The sequence below is a fragment of the Prionailurus viverrinus genome, chromosome B1, assembly GCF_022837055.1.
Source record: "Prionailurus viverrinus isolate Anna chromosome B1, UM_Priviv_1.0, whole genome shotgun sequence".
NCBI classification, from domain to species: domain Eukaryota; kingdom Metazoa; phylum Chordata; class Mammalia; order Carnivora; family Felidae; genus Prionailurus; species Prionailurus viverrinus.
Window position 1 is genome coordinate 144,470,095 of NC_062564.1, and position 14,741 is coordinate 144,484,835.

The 14,741-nt window shown below is 38.0% G+C and overlaps 1 protein-coding gene across 9 annotated transcripts in view; it reads right to left on the minus strand.

Moving 5' to 3' along the window:
* Positions 1 to 2,334: 2,334 nt before the first annotated feature.
* ART3 (ADP-ribosyltransferase 3 (inactive)) overlaps positions 2,335 to 14,741 on the minus strand; it is a 143,086-nt gene continuing 130,679 nt past the window's right edge. For 4 of the 9 annotated variants that reach the window (XM_047857163.1, XM_047857162.1, XM_047857164.1 and 1 more), the window contains 9 exons: positions 12,571 to 12,603; positions 11,600 to 11,632; positions 10,593 to 10,622; positions 8,863 to 8,895; positions 7,533 to 7,565; positions 6,885 to 6,917; positions 5,960 to 5,992; positions 4,614 to 4,646; positions 2,335 to 2,740 (listed from right to left, as the gene is read on the minus strand). In XM_047857163.1, the coding sequence (XP_047713119.1) occupies positions 2,601 to 2,740; positions 4,614 to 4,646; positions 5,960 to 5,992; positions 6,885 to 6,917; positions 7,533 to 7,565; positions 8,863 to 8,895; positions 10,593 to 10,622; positions 11,600 to 11,632; positions 12,571 to 12,603 (401 nt within the window). In that variant the 3' untranslated portion in view covers positions 2,335 to 2,600. The remainder of the gene's footprint in view (positions 2,741 to 4,613; positions 4,647 to 5,959; positions 5,993 to 6,884; positions 6,918 to 7,532; positions 7,566 to 8,862; positions 8,896 to 10,592; positions 10,623 to 11,599; positions 11,633 to 12,570; positions 12,604 to 14,741) is intronic. The other 5 variants (XM_047857157.1, XM_047857158.1, XM_047857159.1 and 2 more) reach the window with 5 other exon arrangements.

Consider the following 14,741-nt stretch of genomic DNA (forward strand, 5'->3'; position numbering starts at 1 on the left):
GAGAAAGAAGAACAAAACTGGAGGTATCACGCTACAAATATACTACAAATATAGCACAAATCTATTGTAATCAAAACAGTATGGTACTGGCACATAAAAAGACACATAGATCAACTAAATAGAACAGAAAGCCCAGAAATAAACCCACATATATATGGTGAATTAATCTGTGATAAAGAAGGCAAGAATGCACCACAAGGAAAAGACAGTCTCTTTAATAAATGGTACCGGGAAAACTAGAAAACTACATGCAAAAGAATGAAATTGGACCACTTTTTTATACCACACACAAAAATAAACTAAAAATGAATTGAAGACTTAAATGTGAGACCTAAAACCATAAAACTCCTAAAAGAAAACATATAGAGGTAATTCTGGACATCAGAAATATATTTCTGGCCCCAGAAATATTTTCCTAGATCTGTCCCCTCAGGCATGGGAAACAAAAGCAAAACTAAACAACTGAGACTACATAAGATAAAAAGGCTTTTGCACAGCACAGGACCATCAACAAAACAAAGAGGCAACCTATGGAATGGGACAATGTATCTGCAAATGATATATCCAATAAAGGGATAATTTCCTCCCCCCCCCACCAAAAAAAGAACGAATTCATACAACTAAATGCCAAGAAAACCAACAATCAGATTAAAAATGGGCAGAGGATCTAAATAGGCATTTTTCAAAGAAGACATACAGATGGCCAACATACACATGAAGAGAGATGCTCAACATCACTATATCAGGAAAATGCAAACCAAAACCACAATGAAGTATCATCTCATAACAGTCAGAAAGCCTAGTACCAAGGAGACAAGAGATAACAAGTGTTGGCGAGGATGTAGAGAAAAGGGAACACTTGTGCATTGATGGTGGGAATGTAAATTGGTACAACCAGGATGGAAGACAGTATGGGGGTTCCTCAAAAAATTAAAAACAGAAATACTATATAATCCGGTAGTTCCACTACTAGGTATTTAGCCAAAGCAAGCCAAAACTCTTAACTCGCAAAGTAATATGCACCCCAAGTTTATTGTGGCATTGTTTATAATAGCCAAGGTATGGAAGCAACTCAGGTGTCCACTGATAGATGAATGCATAAAGAAGTTGCGGTATTTATATATACAATGGAATATGACTCAGCCATAAAAATAATGAAACCTTGCTGTCTGTGATGACATGGATGAACCAAAGGGTATTTAGACTAATTATGTCAGACAGGGAAAGACAAATACCATATGATTTCATTTATATGTGCTAAGAAACAAAACAAATGAACAAACAAAACACAGAAACAAACTCATAAATACAGAGACATGGTGGTTGCCAGAGAGGTGGGGGCAGGGAGGTGTGCAAAATGGATGAAAGGGATTAAGAGGTACAAACTTCCAGTTATAAAATAAGTCACAGGGATGAAAAACAAAGCATAGGCAATGTAGTCCATAATACTGTAATTAATTTTTGTGCAGTGATAGCTGGTAACTACACTTACTGTGGTAAGCATTTCAAAATGTATGTAATTCTTAAATCACTGTTGTACACCTGAAACTAGTATTCTGTGTCAATTGTAATTAAACATTTTAAAAATAGGGGTGTCTGGGTGGCTCACTCGGTTAAACATCCAACTTCAGTTCAGGTCATGATCCCTCAGTCCATGGGTTCAAGCCCTGTGTGGGTCTCTTGGATAGTTCAGAGCCTGGAGCCTGCTTCGGATTCTGTCTCCTTCTCTCTCTCTGCCCCTCCCCCGGTTGTGCTCTGTCTCTCTCGCTCTCAAAAATAAACATTTAAAAAAAATTAAAAATTAGATATAAAATAAGCCAAACAAGGGGGGAAAAAAGTGTACAGACTTTTTAAAAAAAGCACATTGAACCGCTAACACCTAGTTTACATTTTTAGTTTTTCTCTGATCTTTCAAAGTGGACTTAAATCCTCTTTGAAACATTGCAAAATGTAAACAAGTGCCAGTTATCAAAGCCCAGGCCTAAATAAGTCACTATTTAACCACCACAATATCTTGGGGAAAAGGATACCACACTGTATAACCGCATTTTTCCTTGCTTATTTAGCACATATATTCATTCACTACTGTCTACTTTCCTGGGTTAATATGAGATTTAACTCAGGGACTATAAATGAAACACTTTGTTAACGACTGTGTTTATGTAAGTGTTCATATATTGAGGGAAGATGAAGAGATTGAGGAATAATGCTATTTGAAGTTAAAGTTTGATCACTGAAAGATGAGTAAAACAATCTTTAAAATTCTAATTCAGGAATTAAATTCATGTTAATCACTAACAGTATTGATATTTTAATAATCTGGCAATTCTGAAATTATATCCAACAATGTTAAATTATTTTATTGAATTCAATCAGAAGTATACAGGCGAGTTTTTTGCAATCATAAATTAATATAGAAATAAATGAAAAATGAGTTCTATGACATATCTGGACCAACTCTGAATTTGCAAAGTAAATAACAAATGTGCAGTCCTCATGTTATCAAGTGACTTTGACCAAAAGTGAAAAATACATCATTCCTTTTGATGGTTTCCTGTGGGATCCCTCAGGATATTTTAAGTAATTAAGAATGTAACAGACTACAGAACAACAAAGAGATTTACAGCAGAAGCTATGATTAAAATGATAAACGTCGCCAATGGTGAAAGGAGCATTTTGCCAGAGGATGCAGAGGGATGGGTTTCGGGACCTGGAACTGGAACTGGAACCGGACCTGGAGCTGTTAATGAGAAGACACAGTGACTGACACATGTCATTTCTGATACTGAGTTTTATCCACCTAAACCATGCAGACATTTAGCCTGAGTCACAAACTTAACTAAAATACTTCTAACCAGTAACAATGTTGAAATAAATATAGTTCATTACAGATTTCAGGCTACATTTTCATATATACCATCAGGGTATGCTGCTCTAGGTTTCATCAAGGATTCCACAGCCTTTTTAATATCTATGCAGACAACACACTTTGTTGTTGTTGTTCAAGTTCTCTAGAATTTCATAGCAATTTTCTGTTTACATTTTCTGTATATACATGCAAGGTAAAGTTTAATTCTGTGTTTATTTCAAGTAAGGCTATATCTAATATATATATGCCACCAGCGACTAATAAATGATTAAATATAGCTGCACTTTTAAATGCTGAGTCCCAGGGGCGCCTGGGTGGCGCAGTCGGTTAAGCGTCCGACTTCAGCCAGGTCACGATCTCGCGGTCCGTGAGTTCGAGCCCCGCGTCGGGCTCTGGGCTGATGGCTCAGAGCCTGGAGCCTGTTTCCGATTCTGTGTCTCCCTCTCTCTCTCTGCCCCTCCCCCGTTCATGCTCTGTCTCTCTCTGTCCCCCCAAAAATAAATAAAAAACGTTGAAAAAAATAAATAAATAAATAAATGCTGAGTCCTGCCAGCTGATAAAATAAATTAACTTTTCCCCTCCATACATGAAACACTGTAGAAAATGGCTTCCCTTACATAGGAACTAGTGAAGAGGAACAGTGCAGTCCATCCATGTGAGGATGATGTTTCACATGATAATTCAGTTATCCCTTAACTAAATTATGGCTATATTTTGGTTTAGACCATACAAGGGAGAACTAGGAAGTATCCAAATGGGATCACCACTCAGATTTCATACATGAAACACAGAGAAACAGGCAATAATGTTTGTACGTCTTTAACTCATATTATCAATTTACTTGCCATGCATTTGTATGTATACAGATGGGGAAATGGAGAGGCAAGTGTATTCATACATTAGTTTGTTACTACGGAGCCGTGGTTCTCAAGGGAGCAGTACTGTCCCCTAGGAGGCAGTTTGGGAACTTGTCAGAGTATTTTTTGGTAGTCACAATAGTGAGGTAGAAGTACAGAAGGCAAGATGGATGCTGTCCAATGCTCTGGACAGTGTTTGCACAATGAAAAATTAACCCACTTCCACACAAACTTCAAATGCACTGCCAGACACACATGTAAGTTAATAATCTATTTATAATACTTAAACCCAGAACCAAAATCAATTTTATGTAGAAACAAAGTATTTTTGGATAGTTTTAATAAACATTAGTTTCCATCTAGTTTCTACTTCTTCTCTTTCATTTTCTTATACTTGCATAGAATAGCTTCCAGTCTTCTCTTAAATCCAATTTGTGTTAAGTAAATACAATCATCTGTCCATCATGTCTTTTAGTATAATGTAGGCACTTACATATTGAAATGTACATAATTTTGTTATAAATTATAATTAAAAAATTATACTGATATTTTTATGGGTGCGGGTGGGTCTTCTTATCTATGAATGGTACTTCAGGATAGTATAAAGGCTTTATAAATACTTGTTATAAAAAGGGAGAAGTGGGTTGATAGGGTTGAGAACCACCACTCTAAACAGAACACAGTTGAAAATGACTGCTTAAGAAATAAAGCCCAGTTGCTCCCACCATATACACACAATAAGCATTTGGATATGACATTATATTCCGTTATTATGATTCCTGAAACTCTTGAAACTTTGTTCCTGTTACTGAAGAAAAATAAATTTGTCACTTCTTTTATATTGCAGATCAGACACTTATCAACTAAGGAAATGAAGTATTTCTTACTAGGATTGCCGATATCTTCCTGACTTTGGTCTTCTAAAATAGAAACAGATTTTGAGTTAGTTGCATTGTGCATCTATATATCCAGAAAGAGAAAAATCTGACTAAATGATTAAGCAAACATGGTTATCTCTGAGAATGGGCCTGCAGGGTAAGGTATTGGGCTTATATGTATGTGTGGGGTTGGGGAAGGGTTTAATTTTTACTCACTTGTGCTCTTTGAAATTTTGTTTACCTTGTATGTACATGTGTTTCCATTAAAAGAAAAATTAAAATTTTATTTACAAAAAACTACTTTTTCTGCACATTGAACTAAGATTCCCAAGTACAACATTAATACCAACTATTTACTGAGTGCTTTCTATGTATCATGCATTGTGTAAACGATTTATGTAACTGTCAGATTTCTTACAGTCCCAGTAGATATAGTTATCAGTATTATACAGATGTTCCTCAAAACTTGCACAAAATCACAGAGGCAATCAGTGGTAGCAATGTCTGATTTCAAAGCCTCTGTTCTCCATTACTATGATATACCACCTCAATTACAATGCTGTGCTAGCATTGAAATATTACAATATTGCCATATTTTGATAGTTTTGAAGCCAAATACCCATTCCAGGAGCCCAGGATAGAGGTGTATTTTTTTTATAACTAAATCTGGCTGGAAGACAAGTGTCACATGACAGAAAGTGAACAAAATTTGAAAAGTGTGAGTCCTGGTTTTCTCTTTCTAGTCCTTTACAGGTTCCTTAAATTTCCTATATTCCATACTTTCATCTCTGAAATGGCAATAACAATATTTATCTTAACGATTAAACGAGATCCTGTGTAAATGTTTTGACACTTTTAAAAAGCTTGCACTACACACAGCTTTCTAGGAGAGAGCACAATACAAAACATTCCCAGCAAAACCTAATGGCCTCTCTGGAGGACATGGCAAGTGCAGTGAGGAACACAGAATGACTGGTCTCATGCTGTAGGCTTCTCATACACACCACTCTGATGATGCTGTTCCTGTTACTACAGATCCCCTCACAGTAGCCACCTGACCCTGGGAAGCCTCCTGTTCCATTCTGTAATAGACATGTGCAGCTGGAAGCCAACTCTTCCAGTTGCCGGTCAACTATCTTTTTCTTTGCTTAGCCCAGAGAGCCATAATAGCAGCCTGCTGCTCACACTGAAAGGGGTTCTCAATATTTTCTCCCTCTGGCTTGCATACTGGGGTATCAGAGAAGCTGTGCAGCCCAGGTGTCTTCCTTAGCCCCCTTAAACTGAGCTAACTGAATGATGATATTAAAGGACCCAGAACCCCATGGTACCTCCACCCCCCAAAAAGAATTTATTACCAGGTTTTTCATCCAGTTGCACCACTTTTATTCCTAAATGAGAAAGAATTTCAGATAATAATAATAAAGACAGCTACAACTTACTACTATTTTAACTATTTTAAACTACCATTCATTTTGCCAAACTTTATCTCATTAGGACTTTAATCAGTCCTGCAAGACATAAATTTTCTTCATTTTACAGATGTGGAAGTGGAAGCAGAAGCACCAGCACAGGAAAATGAAATAGCTTACATGAAAAGTTACCCTGTGAAAATGGCAGAGGAAAGACTTCACTAAGCTGGGTCTGTCTGTCTATACAGCCTGTGTTCATTCCCGACACCTGGCTCAGCAGCTGCCTTTCAGATAACCACTGTATCTCAAAGGAGCCAATGAAAATACTATGCAAACTCGGGCCACTGAGCTGAAGAGTTGTAGACACACAAGGTGTGTCATCAGTGTTGTTAGAGGTTCACTTCAAAGTTGTAACCAAATAAATGTGTGACACAACACGGCAAATCCAGGAAAAAAAAATGAAGTCTGGGGGCCTTTCAACATTTTTCCTCCTCTGTAAGCATATTTTCTGAGCCCCTTCTGAGGAACTTGACAGGAAACACTATACAGTTTCTCTGGTCACAGAAGCTCAAGGCTCCTCAATAGCCTTGTCCTCACCACAGCCTCACACTGTTTAAATATCTTTTTTCATGATTATATTTTATTGGTAGGCTAAATGTGCCATGGTAAATAAAACTGGAAAAACACTTAAGGAACCAAAGTCTTCAGGAATAATGGGTACTTGGCCCTAAGTTAAGAGACCTGGGTCCTTCACTCACTTACGTAATCTTGTGCAAAGTACTGAGGCTCCCCTGCAAATCTAATGGTGACAACTGTTAACTAAACCCCCCAAATGGGCAACTTCTTCTCTCATATGCCAACCACTGCTTACCAGGTAGTGAAAAAGTTTCTGGAATTTTCATTCCTAAACGAGAAAGAAGTTTTCAGTGACTTACAGTTTGCTCCAATGAGTACGTTCTCCCAACTCTTCTTGTCTGATGAGCTTAAGTGATACAAATGCCAAAGCTCCCACTGCATTGTGATTCCTGGCTTTTTATTTAAAAGTTATGGCTATGAGAGCCCTCACTGTGCAAATCCACTTCAAGCTTAGAGAAGCTTTCTGCCATGGCTTGTCTGTATGCTAGAAGACTGTATTTTGTTACCTGGAAATTCTAGATGCTGAAATGTTAGCCAAAGCGAATAGTCAGCGTCTTCATGACGCTGAATTTTCTGAGTAACTTAAGCTATAGAACCTAGAAGGTGCTGGCCTGCATGCCTCCAGGTCCCAGCAGCCTTGCCTTCAGCCATGCCCCTAACAAGCTAAGTTTCCTGCTCTAGGAACGTATGAATGCTAGGGAAGAAAGACACTTTTTTTCCTCTCTACTCTCCTCCCCAGCTAAATCTCAGTAGAATGGCTAGCAGTAGGCTGTAAGGGAAATGTTAATGAATAATAGTCTCATGAAGATATATTTCTTAATGCCTGGGGAAAGTCTTCTCACCTCATACTTGGACCCAAAGAGTAAAAAGAAAGCTGTCTTACCAGGTATTTGCGTGGGTTCATGGCTCATCATACCTCAAGACAAAAATAAATATTAGTGTTAATCAATTGTCTTGCATTGTGAATGGTCCCCTCTGTCCACACCTCCCCCATCTCCAATCCTTAAAAAAAAAAAAAGGGAAAACTATCAACAAAAACACCTTTTTTTTTTTAGTTTTATTTATTTATTTTTTAATTTTTTTTTCAACGTTTATTTATTTTTGGGACAGAGAGAGACAGAGCATGAACGGGGGAGGGGCAGAGAGAGAGGGAGACACAGAATCGGAAACAGGCTCCAGGCTCTGAGCCATCAGCCCAGAGCCTGACGCGGGGCTCGAACTCACAGACCGTGAGATCGTGACCTGGCTGAAGTCGGACGCTTAACCGACTGCGCCACCCAGGCGCCCCTAAGTTTTATTTATTTTTGAGAAAAAGAGAGCAAGGGAGGGGCAGAGAGAGAGGGAGAGAGAGAACCCCAAGCAGGATCCATGCTATCAGTGCACAGCCCCACATGGGGCTGGAACCCACAAACTATGAGATTATGACCTGAGCCAAAATCAAGAGTTGGACGCTTAACCGACTGAGCCACCGAGGCACCCCATCTTTTTTTTTTAATTAATTTATTTATTTTTTAATTTTTTAATTTATTTGAGAGCGAGCACATGCACAAGTAGGGGAGGGTCAGAGAGAGAGAGAGGGAGAAAATCCCAACAGGCTCTGTGCAGCCAATGCATAGCCTGACACGGGGCTCAATCCCACGAGCCGCGAGAACATGACCTGAGTGGAAATGAAGAGTTGGACGTTTAACCAACTGAGCCACCCAGGTACTCCCCCCGACCCCAAACACCTTTCAATGGCTCTTCATCCTCTGACAAAGCAAGACCACTCTTTAGCCTGGTCTTCAAGAACTTTCATGATATGGCCCATATATCTTCAATCAATCTTTATAAGGCAGTCCTAGCACATTGGCTTTTAAACGAAATAGTGCTGGGTCGAAGAGACTGCTTGGTCTAGTACTATTGTCATTATAATTATTAGTTCTGTGATTGGGCAGGCTTCTAATCCCTCTGAGCTTCAATTCCTTATTTATGCCAAGAAATACTTACACTGTAGGTTTGTAGTAAATGATAATTAAAGGAGATACATCATAAAAGTGCTTAGTACACTGCGTGGAACATATTAAACATTCAATTAACGGAGTCCCTCTGTTCTGGCTTAACTCATTCCTCAAACTCTTCCATGTCCAACAATGGCCTTAGTCCTAGGAGTCAGTCCTCATGTCACCTCCTAACCTTATAGCCAGTCTCAGAGGGTACGGAAAAAGATCACTTACCAGGTAAGACAGTGGTCTCCTGGCTTTTCGTTCCTAATGATGAGAGCAGAAATTGTTTAGTGAAAAATACAATCAACTTGAAAATTAATGTAACCTTATATTTATATGGCTTTTTACAGTGGAAAACTAAAAGCTCTGAGAGGTGGCAGGGGACAGGGGCCTGGAGTCTGACTTAACAGTGAGAACAACTATGGCTAGTGACCCAGGAGCTCTCTGAGAGTAAGCAAAACTTCCTCTCAGCTCTTGTTGATTTTTTTAAGATTCAGTCCAAAGACTCTGACCTAGATTTATTTCTTAAAAATAAAACTTCTCGATTACATACATTATAATTACAGATAATTTGGAAAAACACAGGAAATTATTAAAAGTTACTCAAAATCCCAGATTTCAGAGCTACTCATGCTCAACATTTTTGGTATATCTCCTTTCAATTTCTTTGCTATGTATAATGTATGTCCATATACATTTTTAATTTCCCAACTTTATTGATGATGTAATTGATAGCACTGTAAGTTTAAGGTGTACAGCATGATTTGAATTATATATATTGTGAAATGATTACAATTAACATCCAGCATCTCATATAGTTATTTAAAAAAAGAAAGAATGGAGAATTTAAAAAAGCATCTCATGTAGTTATTTTAAAAAAGAAAGAATTTTTCCCTTGTGACAAGATCTACTTTCTTAACAACTTTAAAATGTGCCATACAGCAGTAGTAGTCTAGTCATCATTCTTTACATTACATACCCAGTACTTATTTATAAGTGGATGTTTGTATCTTTTGACAGTTAAAATGAAGTTGCCATTACAGTCTGTACACTGTTTTACATATTTTTACTTGCCACTATAAGCACTTTCTCATGTCTTTAAATATTTTTCAAAAACATGATTTTTAAGTTGTTTAGTGTTTCATAATATGGATATTAGTTAACAATACCCCACTGTTGGACACTAAGGTTATTTATAAATTCTGGCTACCATCACAGTGTAAACATTTTGCACACAAATCTTTATATTTCCTTAGGACAAATATCTAAAAGTGTTAAAACTAGGTTAAAAGGCATGGACATTTTTAAGGCTACATACTATCAAACTGCCCTTCAAAAAAGTTCCAATTTATAATCTTATCATTAATTTATGAGGGTCCCTGTCTCAGCACCCTTGAGGACATTTGAGTAATATCATTATAAAAAAAAACAACAAAAACAAAAACCTGGAAATGAGTTGTACTTTGAAATACACTAAACAATCAGATGTATATAGTTAACAGCATTTATTACTCAGATTGCTGGAAGCAGAAATAAATACACAAAATCATTTTAATTTAGAAAAGAATAATGCCATTTTTTAATGCTCCTGCTCAACACCCTAACCCTAGGTCACAAGAGTTTGTGAGTAATTAGTCATACTTTCCTCTACCCATGTAACAGCTAACCTTACATAAAAGCAGAAAATATGCTCTTTAGAACTAATTCCTCATGTCATGTCTCTAACTGCTCTGTGGGTCATCTTGGAGATAAGACAGATAGGTAAGAGAGAGAGCTGCTGTGTCATCTTTACAAAGAAGGTCCATCTGTAACTCAGGAGGGCTCTGATATACCAAACGAGTACGCTAAAGTGGGTTCTGCCTTCTTCCGACTTTTCCTTACCATGCCATGCTTACCTGTTTCCACCACTAAGAGAGCCATATTGCAAATGAAAACCCCCAGAGTTTATGAAAATGTCTTACCAGAGTCTTCAAGATTCTGGTTTTTCTCACCTAAGTTATAAGAAGAAACTTATCCGTTTTAGTGATAAAACAAAATAACTGAGAATTACTATAGTTACAACAAACTATTTTCAGGTATGATAGCCATAAAGAATCACTTGGTACATCCAGTCAACTAAAGCTACTAAATGTAAGCCAGAGTCTAAATGTACCTAATTGGAACCTTCCTCTGGCCCCCTTTATAAAGAAAAATCATCACATATAGCAAATCTCTTGGGGATCTCAATGAGCTAGAAAAATGTCTATCTTGAAGAGTTAGCTGAAATCTCTGCGAAATGACCAGTAAAACTTGTGGCTGCAATGGGCCAATAAGAAGTGTTGCAAAGCAAGTCCTCAAGGGCATAAAATGCTTCACATCAGGACAGGAAATATCTGCTAAAAATCAAGTAAATTGCATACTTAAGAAAAAGCCAGATGCTGTTCTCTCATCAATAAAGAAAAACATACTGTAGCTACATGGGCCAAACACATAATAAGGAACTTAAATGCAAAGAAGTGATCTGAGTCACATCACCATAAGTGGAAACTTAGGGAGGAAAAGCATCTAATCACCTAGATTCTTTAGTCAAATGATAGCAAATATCAGCATCTCTGACAGATGCAAATGAGTAGCTTTTCTACTTTCATCTGGATGTGTGATGCCACACAGGCTAATTTCAATGACTAAATACAGAACTATACATAAGAGGTCCTCAGACCTGTCAAAAGCAACTAGCTCTTCAGGTCTACTCCCCTGAACGTTTCCATATTCTTCAGATCTCCAAAGATCCAACCCCTCTCATTTGTAGGAAGGTAAGTTTCCCCAAAATAGATACCCCCCCCCCCCCCCGCTTATCTGTCAAGTTACTTCCCTTCCTGTCTGCAAAGTACTCTTTCTTCAGCTAAGAAGTGAATTTGCTAACAGGAAAGAGCTGCTAAATATTAAACATCCATTTAAAGATTATTTTTAAAAATTAGAGCACACTTACCAGGGTTGTAGATATAGATGGGTTGAGAATATTCTGAAACACAAACACGTTTTCATTACCTAAGTACTATCATCAGATTTAAATAAATGTCAGGTTCACTCTATTTTTAAATGCTTGTTAATAATAAAGATTTAGGTTGGCTTACCAAAATACAGTAATATGAGAAATTTAAGATTTTAATCTCAAAGCAAATGGATATGGATTTATTTTAATTACATGAAGAATTCAGAGAAAAACTAGCCAGGAAGACAGCTAGAAGCAGACCGTTATTCTCAAACTTTTTAGCAAGGAAATCTTCAAAAGGATCCATCCAAAGCATGCATTAGCCTACAGCATTTTCTGGAAACCCTGGTTCAAATCTATTGGGCTTATCTGATAATGCTATTCCTCATAGAAATCCTGTTTCTCTTCCCAAATCTTTCCTATGGTCCTCTGAGAAAGATTATTTTTGTTACCTCCTCTTATTTTTCACTGAGGAAGCAGAGACAGACAAACCATATTACCATTCTGTCCCCCACCCCCCGATTCCCTCCTTAAGCCAAATGCACTCTACTTCTTCCCTTTGTCAGTCTCCCAGATGTTATTTCCTAAGATATCAAAATATAAGACTATGAATCTAGCTCTGTGCATAGGAATCATGTAGGGGCATTTAGAAGTCCTTAAGCTCCTACATGGACAGGCTACGGTGAGAGTAGCATGGTCCCTGCATGCCCAAGGCAAATGCTGTGTTTGAGAGCACAGCCCCAGGCGTGGCTAGGGGTGGAGAGTAAGCAGCAGAGGCTCCTGGGCCCTCCACCTGACACGGTGGTGGTGGCGGTGGTGGCAGTGGTAGCAGCAGCAGCACATCTTAGCCTCAAGAAAATGATGGCTGATGGTGTGACAATATGGTGGGGTGGCTCTGCCGCATGCCTGGGAGAGGAACACTGATAAAATTCCCCTTAGAAAGATAATACTTTAAAAGCATATCTTACCCATGTTCTCAATACAATTTTCAGCTTTTAGTCCTGAAATATGAAGACACAGCTTTGTTAGACACGATCTGCCTTAGTAAAGATTTCAAATTGGTTTTATGGCTACTGATAACCTAATTTGTCAGCTTTAGTCTATCAGATCCATAATTTGGTGGGATTCAAAATGCAGAACAATTACATTTTTGTATTTATATTACAGCCACCAAACAGTATGATCTTTGATAAAACATCTAATGCTTCTGGAATTAAGTTTCTTTAGCTGTACCTTTTACTGGGAATTTGCTTCAAATGACCTCTAAATACCCATCCAAGGCTAACATTTTATGATTCTATTTTATGATTAGTCTGCAAAAGTTAGGAAAAAATTTACCCATCTGTTCAGTTAATCTTCTCTTCAGATACTAAATGTCCTCAACAGCAAACCTATCCTTTTACTATGACAATTCCTATTCACTGGAGAAAGAGAATCTCAATCAGGTCTTCTAGATCCTTGAATATATAAATAAAGATCCTTCACATTCATATAAGGCAACAAGTTGGTCTACCCCAAACATTAATCTATGGTCTGTTCTAGAACACTGATCTACCTATATAAGAAAATTCTATAGTTTTTGGAGAGCAGGAATATGGCACCTACTAGTGTTATCTTTATACGGTCCTAGTCCCTCTCCTTGGTGATGCCCTAGAAAAAGCCACCAGTGCTGCAGCAACAACTCTGATATGCCCAACTATGGTTATGGCAAGAACTTCAGTGAGAGGATGTTTAGATTTGGAGCCACCATGAAATACGGAGGGCTTCCTAGAAAGTCACATGAGGATCTAGAGTCCCATGGTCTCTTCTCCATGTTTGGCTAACTCACTGATCTAATCTGGATATTCAGCTACCTGAGGATGAATCTCTCCATCTAAAATGTAGGGGGGGAGACCCAAGATGTCTGGCTTCACTATGAGAGATGCACTTTTCCATAATCTGCTCTCAAATCCTGTACCATCTTGTGTAGGATTTGAACCAAGAAGCTAGGTGTCTTGGTCCAGTTTCCACTGGTCAAGGAAATAGTAGGGATCTGTTCAAATCTGGATGGTGCCCTGAGGCTAACCTCAGGTGTCTGACTAGACTGAAATTTTTGTTTATTTATTTTGAGAGAGAGGCGGAGAGAGAGCGCACGTGCACACATCTGGGGAGCGGCAGAGAGAGGGAGAGAGAGAATCCCAAGCAGGCTCTGCACTGCCAGTGTAGAGCCCAACACGGGACTCGCACCCACAAACCGTGAGATAATGACCTGAGCCAAAACCAAGAGTCAGACACTTAACAGACTGAGCCACCCAGGCGCCCCTAGACTAGACATTTTTTAACAGTCTAGAGACTAATACAAAAAACTGCTTTAGCAGGAAATGAGTAAGTGCAAGCCTTACTCAGAGGACTTAGTTGAGGGTGAGGTAAAGGTGAGGGAAGATGTGGATAATAAAGCTATTGGTATAATAGAAAGATTCAGCCAGGGGACTAGACACTGGGGGATTTTAAAACTTTTATCTTTCGTCTGTACCACACATTAGAGTATATTTCTCAAAGTGTAGCCTTTTAATCATATACTTAAGAATCATCTGGGTGCTTATTAAAAAGTACACCAGGGCCCTAGCCAGGACTACGGACTGATACAGAATTTCTGGGGGTGATGCCTTGTATTCTGCATTTTAAACAAGAAATCCCAAGTGATTTTTAAGCACAAAATTTTTGAGAGCCTCCAGTAATAGAGAATGGATCTTCTTTAATGTTTAACACAGATCCATTTATTCAAGACTGCATTTCTCTTCCCTATTTGACTGAATTTAATTTTCCATTAGTTTTTCAACAGCAAAAAAGTAAACTATTTTGGGTTAAAAGAGAGGGGACTGGTGCAGAAATAAACAGGAGAAAGCACAAATATATAGAGAATTAAAGAAGGGACTATAACCACAGATTTGATAGGTGTAAAAAAACCCCACAAGATTACTGTGACTAGATTTATACCAATAAATTTGAAATATAGAACAAATGCCTAGAAAAACAGAACTTATTAAAACTCAAGAATAAACAGAAACTTGAATGGTACTATAACCATTAAGTAGTTTAAATTTTTTCCATACAAAAATAGAAAGATAATTTGGTTTTTACAGAGTACTAAAGAGGAGGG